The sequence below is a fragment of the Neopsephotus bourkii genome, unplaced genomic scaffold (genome assembly GCF_033783945.1).
Source record: "Neopsephotus bourkii isolate Nb327-2 ecotype Australia unplaced genomic scaffold, CSIRO-AGI_Nbou_v1 NB_1638, whole genome shotgun sequence".
Taxonomy (NCBI): Eukaryota; Metazoa; Chordata; class Aves; order Psittaciformes; family Psittacidae; genus Neopsephotus; species Neopsephotus bourkii.
Window position 1 is genome coordinate 1,964,878 of NW_026902113.1, and position 20,678 is coordinate 1,985,555.

The following is a 20,678-nucleotide window of genomic DNA, read 5'->3' on the forward strand; positions in this document are numbered from 1 at the left end:
ACAAGAAATGCAGCTACTGATACCTTCCATCATCAGCATCCTGAGATTTAGTAAACTGTCAAAACCAGTCAGTCACTATTTAAACAGCCACATAAGGATGGTGAAGGTTAACAGAAAGGCTTTGATTGGCTTATTTCCAAGTTCATATTTAGCATTAATCTTTAATAAACAAAAAGCAAAACAAAAACACCTAAACAATCAAGGAATTTAAGGTTATCTAGTAAGTTGACCCCATTTGCTGCTATTGTAATGGGCAGCTATTTTTACCATGCACATTCCTTATCTCCTTTTCACAGCCATTAATGAACAATCAAATCAGCTGAGCTGAAATTGCTTTCAACCTGATATGGTAATAATTACATGAATGACATTTCAGGCCTCGTTTGAAACCTGGAGGCTGAGGTAAAAATACATCAGCTTTCCCATACATTTTCATGATTTTCTTTTTTTTTGTTGTCATCTCTTATTCCTGATAGCTTATAAGGATCTTCCTTGTTACACTGCCATTACCTAACTGAATCAGCACTAATTTGTTCATTCTTTATTTAACATTTTGAGATCTGGTGATTTTAATTCTTACTGTAAATAACACAAAAGTTGTTACAGTCTCAAAACCAATGTGCTTCTGGTTTTCTCATGCTTTAATTTAGCTGTCTGAAACACTCTTCTCTCTCCAGTGTAACTGTGAGAATGGCAGATGTTCCAGTGAGATTTCCTGAAGTAGATATTTGGCAAATATTCCAGAAAGAAAGTAGTCTTTGTTACAGATTAATGATTTATTAATAGTGTTTATTTAGAACTGCCAGTCAGTATGTCTGTAGGAATTAAATAAATTGGAGCTGTGCAGCTTTTGTCTTCAAACTAAAAACAAATGTCTTAATTGTTTGACAGGCAGAAATTCTCTGAGAAGGATTTTATTCTGATCCGAACAATATGTAGCTGGTCCCCTTATAAGTGAAAATATTGTTACTGATGCCACTTACAAATAGGCTTTGTTGTTGCTAAAGAATTCGAAGTACAAGAGTGAAATCTCTCAAAACAATGTTATTTGTCTTAGATATTGCTGCTTATAGTGAGCATTAGTCATTAGCTAAGAAATCCCTGCATGTATCCATGATTTACTGGTGAGGTATAGCAGAAGACATGATAAAGAGAGGAGTCAAAAGAAAATAATTATTGTATTTTATATCAGAGTGCACATTTTGCAATTAGTGATGTTTTGTGATTTGTGATGGATATTTATGCTCGCCCTCTTTTGTGGAAAAGTTGTTTTTGCATCCATATCCACTGTCACATCCACTCGATAACTTGTGTTTCAATTGTTAATAAAAAAGGTATGTTTCATATATGTACGAATATATACAGTTATATATACAGATATATTTTCTGCCACCCATTTAATTATGTCCTTTTTTAACAGGAACACTTGAATTCTTGTTTGTTTTTTAACATGACAGTGGACCATATTTATTAAAAAAAGAATAATTTAAAAAACCCAAAACCCTACTGGAAATAGCAAAGTATTAATATCTTCTTTTTCTCATAAAAGGAGATTTACATCTTTTTAATTTATGTAATTGTTAAATCCTGATTAAGATTTACATTAAGCATTGATAAGGCAATATAATCATTTTAAAAAAGAGAAAAATATTTCCTTTAAAACTTACTAAATAGAAGAATTCATTAAAAAATATAAATCTAACTAGCAGTATGGTAATATTTGCTTTTGAGCAACATTATTTTCACTGCTTGTGGCTTTGTTATTTAAAAAGACAAGCCAATTTATTTTTATAAAACACATAAATGAGCTTATTGATAGTGAGGTTATTCTTTGTAGTTCAATAAACCTGTTTTTCCAACAAGTCCATTATTTTAATGTCAGAAATTAAGTAAGTTTATTATGTAAATCAAGAAGACAGATCATAACTTTGTTCTTTGGGTAAATTTTGGTGAAAAAGCCATCATTTCTCCATCTGAGATTCTTGCACAATTCAAAGCATTGCTGGCTTTTCCTGATGCAGAAATACTATTTGTCGGGTACCGCCTTCTGTGACAGCAGGATGTAATTTTAATTTTCTCTAGAATTTTACTGAGTTTGCTCCCAAGAATATCTGGAGGCAGCTGGTTAATTCTTTCATTCCTTTTCTGCATGTACTTTTTTAAATGGAAGAATTCCGATGTCTTCATTTAGCTCCTCATTAGAAAGATATGAAAATAACACTCGTAAAAGGACTTTTAAGTCCTCCATCAAGTTATATATAGTATAGTTATCTCCTACATGATTTTAATACTATTATTTTAACATGGAACTTAAAAGTAGACATGGATGGGAATATATGGCTTTGGTAAGAACCTCAAAATGAACAAGTTTTTGTAGCTTGAACAATGATACAAGATTGGTTTGTCAAAGCTCACATGAAAAACTGTAAGTTACAGTTGTTGAGCACAAACCCTTGCTGTCAGACAAAAGCAAGAAAACAGAAGTGTCAGAACTGTATCAGTCTGGTTTTTGTTTGTTTTTTTTTTTTTTTGACATATAACTCTAGGTTGACTCCTTGTTTCCCTTTCAAATAGTTCTTCTACACTCACTCACACAGATTTTTTAATGTCAAATCATGTATAATGCACACACCCTACCTAACCCTCAAACTTCAGCCTTTTCCTCACTACATTTCTGGTCGTGCATCACACCATACAGCAGCTTCTATTTTATTCTGCTTATAAACTTCATACTGCTAAGGTTTTCTGGCTCCAGCCAGAAGAAAAAGAGTATATACAGTTTATATTATGATAGTGCCAACAACCAATTTTGAGTGAGCAATTTCTCATTATTACAAACTAGGGGATGTGAGCTATTGCTGTGCTTGTAGGTTATCAAAGCTTTCAGTCTTTGCTTCTAAAATAGGATCCCTGGGCCATGTAGACAACCAAAAGGATTGTTTTGCTAAAAAAAAAAAAAAAAAAACCAAGAAAAAGTTTTATGCATCCTTTTTTTCACTATGGTTATTTTTTTAAACATCTAGGTGAACACCTAGAGATTTTAATCAAAAGAGTCAATGGAGAACAATGCTGACAGACAATTTTTCTTACTAACCTATATGCTTGTTTTTCTGTATTTTTGAGACAGTGTTTTATGCTTGTGCTATTTCTGTAAAATAATAACATCTACACAGTATATCGATATTCTTTCTAAATGCTAGGGTGTTTCACTTTACTAGTATCAAGACTATGCTTATATTATGAAATATTTTTAGTTAAGACAAGAATAAAATAGAGATATTGACTTACTTTTATTACTGAATTATGATGAGGCTGTCATGATAGAAGCATCATTTGTGCTGTTACGTTAAAGTTGCTTTAATCATTCTGTTGTAAACTTTTGACAAGATTTGTAGCTCAATCATAAACATTCATCCCATATGTTATATGGCTTGCAAGAACTCAGCTGATAGTACATTTTTAATGCTGGCTTTCGAAATAAATTAAAATAAAATAACATAAAATAGCATAAAATAAAAGTAAAATAAGTAAGGTGAAGTTACGTACATTTAAGTCACAGAAGTGAATGAAATTTAATGATTTGTAGTCTAGAAAATATTCTAAAATATCTTGAAACAAGAAACTGGCTCAATTCTGATTAATAAATATCTCAGCATTTTAGATCCATAGAGTATAGAATTTTAACTTATCTCCTTAACTTGATTGTCTTTTAACATATTTTTTAAACTGTTCTTCAAGCTTCTATTATAAATGCTGTCATTTATTGTATGTCACTATCAATATTTTCATTGAAGGTAATGTACATGTAGAGAGAGTTTAATGAAGATTTTGAAATATACAGAAATTAAAGCAAAAAATGTATAAGTGAATATTATATTTAAGCAAAGGTCAGTGTGGTGATACAAAAAAAATCTTTATGATCTGGTGAAGGGCACCTGACTATAATGTTGGAGTACTACATGAGGTATCTGAAGAAGCTATTTTTCCTGATTTTGATCATTAAGACAATGACATAGGGTAATGGCTATAAAGAAGGCTTCTAGATATTGCAAATCTTTGCAGGTGTAAAAAGATAGACTTTGCAAAGACACATGTTGGATGTTTCTGTGAGGTCTGGTCAGTGTTGGCCAGTTATGTAATGAGGAAGAGAGTAATTTCAGAAAAGGTTAAATGCATCCAGGAAGTACATCTTTGGTCAAAGGTTTTGTAGTGCCTGGTTCCTTTCTTTTCTTCTGAACTTCAGCTGTATGTGACTTTGGCAGCAACACAAAATTCACAAACAATAATCCTATAATGATTCACAGGCCCAGGTTGCACAGATCTCTACACATGCAGTTAGCCATCTGGTCCCTCAATACAGTGAATGCAAGTTTCCAGCATTACACTGTATCGTTTCTTACCTGCAGAGGACAAAACTTTACTCTCTCTGCTCTTCAGATTTGTGAAATAGGACTTTTTCTTTCAGTCTGCCAGTTAAAGCTATGACCCAGGTTTTCCATCTTTCTCCCTGACTTTAATCCTTTTGTTGGCTGATTTTGGCTAATCAAATATTGCCTAATTTATACTGTTCCAGGATGTTTCAGAACTAGTATTTGGGTTTTGGCTGTAGATAGCAGGATTCTTCTTTCTTTCAGACCCTGCAGGCAGCATCTCCTGCTATGAAGTGACAAGAGAACCTGACAAAAACTTCCCATAACTTGACCCCTTCCCACTAATCCAGTGTCAAAAAAAGGTCTCATGAGGATTTCTATTTTGAGATCAAGTTCTTTTCTGACATAAAGCTTTTTAATACAGATCTATGAATTCACCTTTCTCTCCAGCCCTGATAGCATGTTAAAGAGCAGCAGACCAAATACACAGTTTAAAACAAACTTAAAATTAACTTCTGTCCTACTCTGCATCTCAGGGGCATTGAGATGAGTGAGTGGTCTAAGTGGCAAGAAGGAGCTGAATATTATAGTGCACAAACAAGGGAATATAACATGAGTCATACTGTTACATATATATATATACACACAAAATGGTATTAACGTCTGTGATATAAAACAGGCTTCACTGTTTTCAGGGCCAGGTATGACAGTCCTGTTGGGCATTTCTTTGGGATATGTCAGCAAATCTTTTTAGTTTTGTGGCAGTCAAGAGACACTGAATCATAGTATCATAGAAATATAGAATATTTTGTGAAAGGTTTGCATCCTGAGTGTCATGCAGGATTTGCAGAAGAGAGAGAAAAGACTTTTTTAAATTCAATCCATTTGAAAGCAACTACTTTATCTGAAGGCATTTCCCCTCCGTACATGACATACTGTGATTGACCTTTGCTTAAATTCAGTGATCACAAGCATAGCTTTCTCCCTGAGTATAAGCTGTTTTTTTATCTTGGACAACTGTATGAAAAGCCTCAGGGAATGAGTGTCTCTTTGCTAAGTATACAGATACTTCGTGGAATGGCCATTTATCCCCACCAGCTGCTCCTTTTTAGGTACTGTCTTTCAGAAATGATTAAGCCTCCTTGTACTTTTCCATGAACACAGAACAGTTCTTGCCTCTTCCCACAATAGTGACACACAGAAACAGCTTTAATATCACAGATAGCATGATTCTGTAGTAAGGACATTCAGAGCACATTAACAGCCCTCATTTCCACTGAATCCTGGTGAAAGCAGCACATACATTGTTATTCCCTACATGGAACTGCTGGTCAAAACAGAATATGAAAGGACATGATGAATTACTACATTGATAAATGAAGGGTCGGAGGTTTGAGAAATTCTAACCAGATTTAATATACTATTTGCAAGCAAAAAGGAAGCTAATCTAGACTTGTCTTTTAAATGTATCATGGTACTCACAATTTAAAGATGTGCCAAGATTCCTGTCCTGCATTAAATGGAGCAAATCATTCTAGATGCTATACATCCAATTCCGTGTTGAAACAAGGGTTTCAAAATTTCAGTGTTTTTTCTACATACAGGAGGATTACTAGGGGAACAAGGACTGCTAGCATCTTAGTATTGTTGACTATTAAGGAAATTCTCAATGTAGAAGTCCAGGGGTAGTAATTTGCCTTCACCCTCAAAACCAATTCTTATCATGATGTTCTATTTTTCATCCACACGTCACAGACACTTCAAATGGCTGTTTTCTCTTTTTAAAAGCAGGAAACTGTGGCATAGGGTATTAAGATAGGATAATTTCCCCAAAGTCAAACTGCAAGATTTAGACAAAAACTGGTATAGAAATATATGTTTCTAAATCCCGTAGGACAAAAAATCATGTTCCTCCATGTCCCTTCACACCACTTCTTACTTTCAGAACTTATTAACAAAAGTTAACACCATGAGGTGCCAAACCTGGAAGCTGTGAATCCTACTGTTAAACAACTGATAACAAAACAATTCCAAGAAGGGGATGAACAACCTCAGTAGAACAGCATTTGTCAGCGTTGTAGGCAGGGATCTCTTTTCCCCTGGAAATAAATTTGTGAAGGCAGGAAAGAACCTTTTTAAACATGAACATGGCATCTTCAAGCTGAGTTTGTTTATATAAGACAGAAATAGAACCAGGAGGGTTTTTTTTCTTTCTCCTTTGATAGCACATATTGTTTATGTCAAATAAATCTTTCTAAGACTTTCATCAATCTAAAGTTCATTTTTAGCTCATACTGAATAAGAATTTATGTCATAAGGTGCTAGACCAGGATTGGATTTTGTTCTTATTTTTCAGGCTGGATTGATTTCTGCCTTCCTTGAAGTGGGCTTGTTCTTGCATAGATTTCATAATGCTGCTACAAATATTGCAGTCATTCATAGCAATGTAATAAAGATTCTTTGGTAAATATCAAGAAGCACTACCAAGCCACATTCTGCCTCACTCTGAATTAATGCTTCTTATGTACATCTGAAAAATAAGAATTAATTGTTTTTACCATATGGTATGTTGAAAGTGGGGAAATAAGCCCACCAAACTGCAAGTGTCTGTCTGTAGAATGTCATTTTTGAAGAAGCAGTACTACCAATCCCTTCACTTTCACAGCCATCAAAGAAAACTTTTAAATGCTACTACAAACTTCGTTCAGTAATTTACATAGTTTTGCTTTAGGTTCAAAGATGGAGGAGTGTTTTGTTCTTTTTTCACTCTGAATTTACAATCCAGAAACACATATGTGTGGGGAGTGAAGACGATAAGATTTGCATGAAAAAGAGTTTGGGAATAAGCTCTGAGGCTTTGGTCCTTGACAAGCCCTGGGGGGATGAGTTGGAACATAGAAGGACAGGAAAGGTAAACAAGCACGCCTTGGGAGGATGGGCTAGGATGTAGTTGTGGAGGGACTCTCATTTCGAGGCCAGAGGATGTGGAGGTTGTGAGAGGGTCTGCAACATTGTGATTGGACTATTTACCTGGAGATTTTTGCAGGGGCCAATGAGTTTGAACTGTGTGAAGGTTGGGAAAGTACTGAACAAGAGGATAAGAAGGGCTTGTTGGTAATAAATGGGGATTTAAGTCTCTGCATCAACCTGAGTCCATGTCGTGAAATGCCACACTTATGTAAGCTTTCTGTCTGTGTCAGAGGTAGAGAGGGTCAGGAGGAAACATATTCTGTCAATTGTCAATAGTAAGCCCCATTGTTAACATTGTTGTATTTCTCTTCAGGAATTCCCACAAAGAAATGAATGCATATAATAGTGTGTGGTACAAGAGCTTTAAATTCAACACTTCCAGAAATCTTCACTCTCTCTGTCTTCAAAATCTGTAGTTGATCAGCAGTTTCAGATCAGCAGCCTACCAGATTGTTCAAAGGTGTCCTGCACACCCGAGACTGGGTTTACATTATGATTGGTGGCAGACCTTTTTTTTCTGGAAGTCCTGGAATCATTGTAACTAGTCCTCTGAAATTATGTCTACACAGACATTAGCTATATCTGTACAGCAGATTTAGGAAATCCTGAATTAATGTGCCAGCTACAGAAGTTCAGCCTCGACAAAGTTAGAACAGAGCAAAATTACATGAGAGGAGGCCAGTTATAAAATAGCGTTACACAGGGAAAGTAAACACTGTTGTACTGTAGTATTGTGGATCTGAGAGTCCATATGAACATGTATTATCCATATGAATATATATTATCCTCCTTACTAACACAGCAGATGTCATGTCAGATTTTGCTTTTCAAATTCCTTCAGATTATCTTCTCAACAGCCTTGATCAAATCACAGTCTGTTATTTGTTATGTCTTTAATACTTTCCAGAAGAATATCCACTTATTTCAGAGTGACACCGGCCAGCAAACTGATGTAGGATATCATACAGAGACTAGAAAAAAAAAGGATCACTGAATGATGGAGTTAAAAACAAAGCTTACTTGTGTCTTTATTTAATAGTTGTAGTAGCTCAACATCTCCTCCATCCCACAATATAGCATCTGCTATAGGATGATGACATAAATGTAATATTGAATTTTACAATGTGTCCAGCACTGAATCAACAGGAGGAGATATTCAGGTCTTTTCTATTAAATTTTTCATCAACTAGCTAAGCTGTTATGATTTCATTAAGAGTAAATAACATTTTTCTGACTTTTAAATGGAGAAACCAAAGATTGCAGAGTAGTTTTTTTCCTTTGCTCATGACTTGTGAAGCCAATACCTCACCTATTGTGAATCCCCTGTTCTCTTGATTGGTTACATTGGAATCAGATGACTCTTGTGTTCATTATTAGCTTGAATTTAAGAATTTGGCAAAAGCTTGAAGTAATTGCTTTAGGCTCTGATCAGTCAGCAGAGGAAATCTTCTGCAATATAATTCACTATGAACAATGAATCATTATAGGTCACAAATCATTATCTATAGCATTGGTTTAGATGTTAGAGAAGCTCTAATGTGTTAGGACATGAAGTGTGGAGAAAATGACATAGAGTTGAACATGAAGCCAAGCAGGCACACTGTCCTTGCTCTGTGCCATAAAGAGCAAGCCAGCAGAGAAAGCATATCTACATTAGTATGTGACACTGATACATGCATCGTATCTTTTTAGTACAGTAATAGATGGGTTGATGGGACTTGCAGACCTAGACTTGTTCCTGCACACAGGCTTCAAACTCATCATAATTTCCTCCTATTCTATTTCTACTCTTAAATCACCAGTACTCACTGCTGCTATATTTCATGAGTACTAACTGTCTTTTAATAACGAAATAAAAGGAAAAGTTATTATCTTGCCTCCTAAATCTCTGCAGCTTACCCTAGTTGATTTATATGGAACATTCTGAAGGTAGAGTTGTGTGAATAGCTGATGGTCGTTTCAGGAAAGTATCTGATGGGGAGAATTTCATGATACTCCTTGACATTTTAATCCTATATAATTATTCCATAATAATTAGAATATATTTAACTGGGATGCAATGCTGGAGGGCATAAGGAGAAAGGTTTTTTTTCTAGTGTCAAATACACAGGCATGATTTAGTTTTCAAGATATGTTATGATGTGAGCCTGTGGGTTTGAAGGCACAGCTCAGAACACTGATGCATGGTAAGGAGAAATAGTGTGGAAAGAAATTGAAATTACAGTAAAAGGTAAAATATTTCAAAAAAGCACACCCATTTTTACCAATCAACTATAGAAAAAGTAACCTATGTATTTGTATTTAAGATACTGCTGAAAAACTAGGAGCTGAGATCCATGAAAAAGGTATTTTAAAATCCAGGCTTTACTCTTATTTCCACCTCACCACTTTCTGGAAATAAACAAGTTCTTTATAGATCTAAATAAATTATTTTTAAGGTGAAATAAACATATATAAATTGCTTTCAATAGTTTTTTCAAAAAACAATTTTTATTTCCAGTTAAACTTGTGAAGAAGTCCCAACAAAATCAATAGCACTTGTCCAAAATGATATACTTAAGAAAATGGGAACTTAGAATATTTTTTATATGTAAATATAAAACTATAACTCATATTTTCTTCAAAGTGAATAAACCCACAGTAATGTCTATCATAGTCACCAGTGACCTCTGAGAACTTACAGGTTTAACGATGATATTTCTGGAATCAGGCAGAGGTGTTTTTTCTCAATGGTGCAAAGATTTACCAGTAGTATTCAACAGATTCTTTCCAAAAGTAAGGAGAAAACTTAAAATCTTTGAACTCAGTTGAAACTTGAATCAAATTACTCCTAGGGTTTGAATGTTAGCAGAGTCATAATAAACAAGGAAACTCCATTCCCATAGATGCCTGCTGAGACCAAAATAAAATAGATTATAATGATTATAAGTTAACAATTATGCATATTGCATTAAACTCATATTAATGTTAGAGATACTTCTTCTGTTACTCTATTTTTTAAAAAGCTGTGGATCATTTAGAAAGTATTACAAAAATATGCATGCATTAGTTAGTTTTTATGGTGGATTTAATGAATTTTCTAGAACAGCCACACAATTTTATTCTTTCACATCCTCAATCACATATATTTCATTTTATTCTCACACAGTTACAGAGGAGAAATAGGTATAGATACATTTTTATTTCAGATGTAAAATTCACATCTCAGTTTGTAACTTATGCAGGGAAAATAAGCTTCATTAAGCAGAACTACAAGTTGTCGGTGGATAGTGGTTTGCAGGTTGGGAATACTTTCCTTGATATCATTAAATTTACATGGCTAAAGTAACTTCATCTCTTTGAAAAAACACTTACTACCTCATATTGATGAAGAAAAAAGTGATTTTTTTTAAAATATGTTTCTTAGTGACTCAGAGAACAAGTTTCCATTGTATTTGCCATGTTATTTACTTCCTGAGGCAGACACAAAAGCAAATTAAAAAAAAATAGTTAAATGCAACTTAAAAGAAATTAAAGAAATTTTGTAAATACTTGATTTTCAGAATGATCTCATAGCAGCTAAATGAGAAAATTTTCACAGTTTGTAATATCTTCAGTATTTCTCAGAAATATAGGCTACAAAAAATTCCACTTGCCAGTTCTATTCAGCAGAACCAGTTTTCTTCCATGACAATACAGCAAAAGAATTTTTGTCACTAACCTTTCTGGAAGTAGGGCTGAAGGGCAAATAAACAACAATGGGCAACAATCATGGCACGCTTATGTTGCCAAATAAAGTGTACCTGCACATCTGTCTATCTCATTCATAAAACAGCAGTTGCTGAGTAGCATTTAACTGTACCAGCATAGAGTTCTTGCTGTGGACTTGTGTTGTGATTGATAATGACTAATGAAACATTTGCTTGGCCATGGTTTGTTTTGCAGCCAGCAATCATGACATAATTGTATTCTGCATAGAAAGAGAACAAGTGTATAAGGAATTTACAGTTAAAGCTGAACACAAGCAAAAAACAGACTTACAAAATCTCCAGAAAAGGTATAAATCTGAATATCAAATGTGCAATTAGAAATAAAATATGAGAACTAATAAATGGGAGGAAAAAAGAAACCAATATTGTTATTCGTACTACTTCTAATATATATTGTCAAAGTGTAGTAGCCATGAATGTGACATGAATATCATAAGTGGTAGGGCTAAAGACAGTAAGGTTTTTTAGTGCATCAGAGACAGAAATATCCTGTTTATACCTCATAGTTAGAATTGAACAGGTTGAAGTACTTGTGTCAAATAAGAATGGGAAGTTCTTTTAATTGTCTAATTGAAAATTATGTAAAATAATTTCTAATAGGAAGCAAAATTTATAAATACTACCCATACAAACTGCACAGAGGCGTCCTCAAACCAAACTTACAGGACACCACAATTTTATATCAGTCAGCAAGAAAGTATTAAAATTAAAATTTAATTATAAAATTATTAAAATTAAAATTTGAGTTTAATAACATATAAGCTGTCAAGCTTCTGTGTGATACAAAATGGGAAAAAAAGAGCTCATATGATCCACACCCACCATATGATCCACAACCATTTATAAAAAGAAAACTATATACATGTTTGGAGTTTAGAAGAAAATGAGATCAATCTGCTTTATTTACTAAGGAAAAAAAAAAGAAGTGATTTGATTTCTGTACATATACTTCTTCCATGGTGAGCAGTGATAAAGGACCATTTGCAAATAGAGAGGTATTGTAGGGACTATAAGTCAGAGACAAATACACACACCCTTAAAATAAAGTATCTTTTGTCAGGTGAAGTAATCAGTACAGCAAACTGATAAGGGAAATGATGTTTGCCTCCTCATATATTCAAATAAGTAGTGTATACCATTCTATATGGGACTATAAATTGATTTTGTGAAGGTAATTATGTTAATAGGCTCAATGAAATTCAGTGATTTGTGATATTCAGGAAACAAGATCAGAGAAACATTCTGAGCTCCAGCTACAAGTCTGGGAATTTTCTGAATCTCTGCAAAGTACAGGAATTTGGAGCATTTTGCCTGGAACAGTGAGGACAACTGCAGTCTCACAGCCAGATTTTAACTGTCTGAAGAATAGCTAGAGGTCTTCCCATGTTTGGTTGCCATGTGTGTCTCAAACCCTGAAATTCTTAAGGAAAGGTGATTTTTTTAATACAACTTCATATAGTTACAGTAAGGGGAAGTTAGCAAATTATGGCAGAAATTAATAGAACTTTGAATTTGAATTTGTGCTATTTCGCCACCTGAACTGCCTCAAGATTCAACTGTGTTTAAATATAAGCTCAAACTTTAAAGCAATAAACACTTTTTTTTTAAGTGCCAGTTACATTTTCTCCTTTTTCTTTTCTTTTTTTCCCTTCCCACTTAAGTATCTGCCATATTTTGACAAATGTATATCTATACCGATAAGCCCAATAGGTGCACAATGAATGATGACTGCTTGAGCTGGAAAAGAAAATTGAATGAGTGCAAACAACATTTAGTCCATTCCTTCCCTCAGTATGAAAGATACTGATTCCACACAGACCTCTGTGGAGTAGCAAACCATGATGAAAAGCCCTTTCACTCCCACAAGCAGGCATATAATGCTGTGAGTCAGAAGCAGTAGTGCATACATGCTTCATACACACCTAGTTTTGTAACTTAAACAATATTGCAGAAAAGGATTGCAAACTTTTGGTCACCTTCATTTATCCAAGATAGAGTGGTGCTCTGAAATCCCCCACCCACATAGACATTATCACTTACTGATCTCCTGAACTGCAATTTCATTGCAGAAAGTTTGAGATGTGTTGGAATTTGCTAAATTCATCCAGATTTTGAAGTTGTTATTTTCTTTTCCCTATTGAGTGTAAGTGTTCAGGAGTAAAACATAGACTTGTAAAGATCTAGAGAGAGTATTTCAAGTGATTTATTTGCTCGCAATAAAAATTTGGCCTCCCTTGTGGATGAAAGAGACATTCCATGTAGCAAACCATTTAGAAGGGATTCCCTACAGAAAGCGAGGTATATCAAGCATTATATGAACCTTAATTGTGGTTATATTTTATTGCTACTTAGATTATTAAGTGTTTAAACTACCAGATAGCAGAATCTATATTATCCATAGTGGAAGTGTGCTAACAGTAATTTTACTAAATATTTCAGCCCTGTTCCAACAATCTCTTGGAAGAAAGTTAATGGTCATAATCCAAGTAAAGCCCGCCTGAGAAAATCCCAAGCTGTGCTTGAAATACCTAATGTGCAGCTAGAGGATGCGGGAATGTATGAATGTAAGGCTGAAAACTCTCGTGGAAGAAATGTCTTCAGAGGACAGCTACAAGTGTACAGTAAGTGTAATGCACACAGTACTTTGCAGCAATGCTTTGTCCACATTTAAGGCTTTAACTACATATGAAGGATGCTAAGGTCCAGCAGAAACAAAATATCATTCTTCTAAAATAAAATTATTATTGAATTAAGATATATATTTTTATATCTTAGTAATGCGTTAAAGTGAGATATAAATAAAGTTGACTCTCTCAAAGAACTGTCTTAAATACGATTTCATACTTGATGTTTATGGGGTTTTATAGGATTTTTTTTTTAAAAAGTATCACTATAATTTTAAAAGTCCATTTTTTTTCCTCCTGATATGATATATAACAATGACATGCAACCTGAGCATGATTTATCTGTCAGAAAAGAATATTAGCAGTATCTTGAGATTTTTATCACAGTTTTATTAATGTTTCGTGCTTGCCATGCCTGAGTGCTGAATTTTGTCAAATTCCTCGTACAAGAATCAGAGCTTGGAGCTTGGAGAAGTGCCTCTGATTTTGTAGAAAATTCTCAGTCTAGACATGCACAGTATCTGAAGTTTCTGATATTCAGAAAGTGCTGAACATTTTCTCTCAAAGATTGGTCTTTCTAAAAATGCATCGGATTGAATACTTACAACACAGTTTCCCTCATTGAACGTGTAGCTGAGACCCACATACTTCTTATCAATTAAAGATACTCCAATTGCTGTCATTCCATGAATCCTACTAGCTTAAATACTTAAGAAGAAAGGTCTACTGCAGGAGGTCATGCAGTGGATTTCAGACTGAATTGGTTTTGGTCCTCAAATATCACAGTTAGTGGAATTCCAACTGCTGCGGTTCAGACATTACCTCAGGCTAATAGATACCTTTAAGAAGGAATCTCTCCTGTTAATCAATTTTATTTTTCTTTTCTTGATCCCAGTCCAATGCTCCTAGTGCTTTCTCCCCATTACTAACTATACTCAGTTCTCTTTGTTACACATCTTCATCAAATAACCGTAGGCTGGCATCATATATTTGGTTTATTTTCCACATATGTCAATATTTCTGGGTCCATAATCAATTTTCCTGTCTCCTCCAGCTTTCCAGTGTCTTTATCGTAGTCCTTTGGTTTTAGTAAGTATCAGCATATCTCTGGATGGTGATTCTCTCCTTGCTTTTGGTTCCCATCCAACTAGAACCAAAGGCAGGTTTGTTGTCTTCATTTATTTTTTTTTTTTTTTTGCATATGCTGGGAAAAATATATGATGACAAAGATGGTAGTTTGCACCTTTCATTTTGGACATGCCATCTATACTGCACTGGAAGCAAAGTTTTTATAAGGCTTTTGCTGAAAACAGCAGTCAAAGCCCAAGAACTATTTGATGCCTCCTCCTATGCCAATATCCCAGTGATATTTATCTGGTATTGCAAATTCTTATCGTCAATTACTTTCCTGGGAGTACGTCCTGCTAGGGACCTGTGGCTGGGGAATTTAGCTGCATACATGGTCTTTTTCAACAACATTTCTTAAAATGTCTATATTAAAAAAATAATAATGATTTATTAGGTGCATCCCAGCTCACAAGCTGACTAGCTGTTTTCTAATGCTATCTTTGCCTCCCTCTTTCAGAGTTAAAGGCATACAAAAAGTGCTGTTCAAGAGAGAAACTAAGATGCTAAAAAATGAATTTATTTTCTCAATACCACCCTGCAGACCTGTGGCATAAAATCACAGCAACATTATGTAGAGTTCTAAACAGCTCTGCCTCCCTCATTAGCCTGGACACATTTTTCTCCTGAGCAGAAATAAAGAGGATACACAAACCAGGAGTCCATAGAAAACATTTTCAACATAAAAACCCATTTTGTTCTACTCTGTCCAGGTGGAAATATGTATTTTTAGTTCTCCACCATTGTCAAAATCATATTTTTTACTGTCACTGCCTTTATGAATAGCGTGAAATTTGTGCTAGTTGGCATTTTCTGCAAAAATATTAGAACTGCTTTAACAATATAGAAAAGGGGTCCACTTCAGATTGTCTCATTGCTCCGATTAACAGATATGTGAGACTAGAGACTAATATGTTATTAAGTTTCTCTTAAGTCTATTATTATACTTTAGACTGTCTTAGAGATAAGCCAAAAACAGATCTGAGTCAGAGTTTCACCTATATGCATTAACAGGAAATAAGGTCAGAGCAGGTATCAGAGGGCTTTCAGATGGAAGAGACCAGCAGTGACCTCCAGTACAGCAGAAACACAGTTACTAACCCCTTAAAAGTGCCTTTTCTTGGCCTTAAGATTAAATGCTCCCCAGTGAGCCTCTTGCAGCCTTCAGCGCTCCTGAAGAGAGCATTAGTGTCTCACTGACCTACTTATCTTGGGAACCCTTTCCAGGGATGGAAGAGAGTTTGAGTACGAAGGTTTTTAGCAGCACAAAGTTTAGCCTTATGTTACTTTAAAAGATTCTCATTTCCCTTTGCTGACAGCTGATATGGCAAGATTTAGGGGCATTACCTGAAACAGCGTTTCCTGCCCTACCTCTTGTTCCTAACAACAGTCAACATGAATTATTTACCTTTATGCTCATTTTCTTTTCACTGACATCCTATTCCTCCAGGACACAATGATTCTTTTGGCTCAGGAATTCAGATGCAGGCCATCATTCCTTTCCAGGGGATTCTTGTAAAATTTCAGAGCAGGCTGGAGGACCAGCTGTGTCATACTGCAGTCTCACTGTCTGTGTGTCTGTAGGAACTCACTCACTGTCTGTTTGAATCATTTTCATTTCATCCACTGCATCTGATCTGAGTCACCACAGAGTATTTTGGAGACAGCCCAGGACACCCAGTCTGCCTGTCTGATCACATTTAATAACAAACCAGTGGGTTTTTGTCATTTCGTACCTGCTGCTGCAATCCAGATATACCATGGCTGCCTGATGCAGCTGACACTATGGATATTCAGAAAGCGGTATTTCAAATGCTGAAAATTTCGGATAGTTGTAGTCTCAGCACTTTATGAAAATTCAACTGTAGAAATGACAGCCATTAAAAACATAATATTGACAATGTAAGACCTCCTCGTAAGCACTGCAACCTGTTTTGTGAGGTGTGATTTTTCCCCAGGTGAAGTGTTTATCTTGGAAGTTTTGATTAAATTGTCTTCAAGCTCAAATTGATTAATAAAAGAGAGCACAACAATTAAAATTTGGGTGGAGAAATTGGCCGTTAATGTTTTGTATTTACAGTTGCACTGCAAATCCTGGCTAGTAGACTTTTCCCAATGGTGGGAGCTGTTTTGTGCAGTTCCTACCCCTCTCTCTGAACATTTTGTTTTTCTGTGCTACCTACTCACTAGTACCAACAGAGCAGACAGTGGTCATGTGAAGCAGACCACAAAAACACTTTTTTTGGTCTTTTTTTTTGGCTGTATCAGTTCCCTGATCCTGCTCACAGCAGTGCCCCATGAGCAGAACTGCTGCTACAGCAGGAGGGAAAGTTTGCCATAACAGAGGAGTGGAAGAAGCTGAGGGCAGGAGCATTCTGTAATGCAGTGTAATGGAACATCCTGATTTAAAAAAAAAAATAAATCAAATTAATCACTTCCTTATGAAATCTGTATGGAATAAAATCCACTGGTGTCACTACAGGTTACCCCCTGGCTTGAGAGGAAGAGATTTCTGTAGTCAAAATTGCACCTTTAGGTTAAATTTGCTATCTTATCTTTCTCACTGTAATAATTTCCTATTCTTCTTCTTTATAGTTCCCAATTAGCCTTGTGTCCAGAAAACTCTTTTTTTCACCCCAAACTCTGCACTCACTCACATTTTAGGACACTATCTGAGTTCATTTGTCTTTGAAAATTTTGTCCTCAATTTTCTCTCAGTCAAAAAGTTGATGAATAATTTGAGACAGGAGGCTGAGTTTTCTGCATCTGAATTTCATTTTGCACAGAGGGTGTAAAAACTGGCCTGTAAGCTTGCAGATTTATTGCCAATTTGTGTTTGTAAAACATTTTGACATCCTTGAATAAACAGGTGCAGAAATGCAGCATAAAATAAATCAAGGATTGGACAGTGATTTTAAAATCTCAGGAGTGCTGTGTAAAGCTGTGGCACGATATCCATAAAGACTACTGAATAAAGAAACACATACTTCTATACTTACATTCACACCAAAACTCTTTGCTGGACAGATAAAACCCAGGCAAACAAGCATTATTTTTTTTCCCAAGATAAAAGTTGAATTTATAAAAAAGAAGAAAGAAACATGTTACTTTTGAAATCTGTTTAAATGCTTCTTAGAATTTATTTGTTCTAATTAAAATTAAGTGCAGTCATGGAATGAAGCTTTCTTTGCCTACATGTATATCAGTCAGAATTTTTGCACCGAGTTTCACTTTTTTAAGTGTTATGATGTTATGGAGAGTGACCATATGAGCAGAGAGGGAGCCCTTTGTGGCAAAAGAGCACATAGAGGGAGAAAAGGAAACCCAATAGCTATGAAAATATTTATCTCAGTCATGCGTTTAACTCTATTCCTGCTACATCTACCTATTGCTTTGCTGCCTTGCTCTCAAAGGTGTGGGAATCTGTGAATCCAAAGGCCATTTAGGTTGTGAAGAGAAAATTCAGGCTAAAAATACCCCAACTAATGAAAAAGGTTGTTAATACCTATGTCATAGCACTGTGATTTGCAAGTATGTGGTTACAGAGGAAAACATGTGCTATGACTAAGCTATCATGACAGAGGATAGGGAATGACAGTTGTGTATTAAGGAGAACAATTCTGCAGCCAGGCTTTTATTTAAGTTTCATTTAAGAGAAAGTTTTATTTAAGAGAAAGCAGTTGCAGACTAGTTCTGAATGCTCTGGTTCATGATGAGGTCTAATTCAACATATAAAATGCAACTAGATATGCATTGGGTCAAATGGTAGAATTATCAGAAAATCAAAATAATAAAAAGAATGAAATATACATAGGAACTATTTAGCACCTTGTTGTTGAAACTTCATGATTTTATGGCACCACTGGATAACTTCTGTGGTTTTTTAGTTACACATTGGACTGTCACATCTTCCAGAATCATATTAGTGTATTCATTTTCAAAGGAAACAATTACTTCTCAGCATGCTCCTTTTGTGCATACCAAAAACATCAAAAATAAAACAATAGCATCAAGCATGCAATTGGATTATATTTTTAGGACAATTAGTAGACAATAAGTGAGCAGGGACTGCTGCAAGCTGCTTCTGAGAGACCCTTTGATATAATTTAAGAATCGAGTAATTCAGTGCAGTGAAGCACATATGGAGCATGTCATGCATTGCCTTGACTGTAATAAGAATAATAAGGGAGCAGATGTTTCTAGTCTTGGGTTTGGGAGTGAGATTCAGTCAGTCTTATCTCTTTTTTCCTCTACTAAAAGGGATATGAGTGATTCTTCTTCTACTGTTTCCAGCTTCTGACAACTCTCTGGTCAGGGACTCTGAAGCAGACGATTCTCTGCTTAGGAATGATAGACACCTCCTTCACTTTCTTTATCATGCATGCACGAAATGTAAGCTAGAAGCAGTTAGTCACCTGTCATGCCTTTTCATATCTTCTCATGTCTTTGATTGGTGACCTGTCAAAAGCCAGCTAGATTCAAAGATTTATTTTTACACTCAGTTCTCCATGTGTAAGTACATTATCAATTATCTGATGTTTGAAGCAGAGACTTCGTTGTGACAGATCTGGACTTTTATTCATACCAAGCAGAATTTTACTTTCTTTTAGCAATGAAGGCCTTTTAGCTATTTATTCTTTGCTAACTAAAAATCCCACAACTCAACACTTAATATCATTAATCAATTTCATTTATCATCGTCTTTGCTGTAAAAATCAATATGGCTACAGTGTGAAAAAAGAAAAGATGGCTTTTAAACATACAGTTTTATTCCTGCATATGAATGCTCAGTTCCTCAACGAGTCATACAAAGTGTTCCAACATTATAAGATTCTACATACAGCTGTTTGATCAGCTGCTGCATTAAAGGTCTGCTTTTTAATAGATTGTTACATGAAATATAGATACTAATAATCACATGCATCATGATTTCCTAGTAAACTGAGAAAAGTGCATGAAACAAAGTCTGTGATGACTGACCTACCTTCCAAAATTTAAATAGCTTAGGTCTTGAGAAGTTACTAAATACGCTATAGTGACTACCAAGCAAATGCTCTTTAATGCAGTAATAATTAATGCATGAATAGATAGTACTGTAATTTAATCCACTGGACTTTATGAAATCACTTCCTTGTGCCATTACAGCATTTCCTTTAAAGTTATGGAATTTTGTTAATTTTATGACTTTTGGTTTTGGCTGTTTATTTAAATGTGTTTCATTCTCAGAGTAAATTAAACTTTATAAAGGCCATAATTTAAGCTTTTTAATTGATTAGGTTTTGCACATCAGCTATAGACTTACAGTTTATAACCTTTGTATATAGTATGGTATTTTTTCTTGCAGCCTACCCACATTGGGTAGAGAAACTTAATGATACTCAATTAGACAGTGGAGATCAGCTCCGATGGGAATGTAAAGCCACTGGAAAGCCAAGGCCCACATATCATTGGCTGAAAAATGGAGTTCCTCTCTGGCCACAGGTACATTAGACAAGGAGTCACCAGTATGTTGCATGCTTCTCCTTTATTCAGATAAAGCCTGTTAAAGAAAGTAATAAAAAGCACTTTAGAAATTACTGTTTTCTGTGTTTGTTAGTTTCTTAAGTGTTAGTATAGAGACAATGTTTCTATTCATGTCCCCTCTGAACCACCTCAAGCAATGTAAAATTGCATTCATCAGTAATTTTCTGTAGTCCAGAAATCTTTGGGAGGTGGAACCTTCTGAGTTGTGTCTGAAGCAGAGTCTGCTATTGTACTGTAATGCACATCTGAGCAATCTCCAGTGTGTGTGTTTGTTTCTTCCTTTCTTTCCTTTAAGTAATGGTATTATACTATTTTCT

The 20,678-nt window shown here is 35.0% G+C and overlaps 1 protein-coding gene across 11 annotated transcripts in view; it reads left to right on the plus strand.

Moving 5' to 3' along the window:
• The window catches only part of CNTN5 (contactin 5), a 637,852-nt gene that overhangs the window by 496,550 nt on the left and 120,624 nt on the right, over positions 1-20,678 (plus strand). For all 11 annotated transcript variants that reach the window (XM_061374568.1, XM_061374569.1, XM_061374565.1 and 8 more), the window contains 2 exons: positions 13,529-13,710; positions 20,183-20,319. In XM_061374568.1, coding sequence (XP_061230552.1) covers positions 13,529-13,710; positions 20,183-20,319 — 319 coding nt within the window. The remainder of the gene's footprint in view (positions 1-13,528; positions 13,711-20,182; positions 20,320-20,678) is intronic.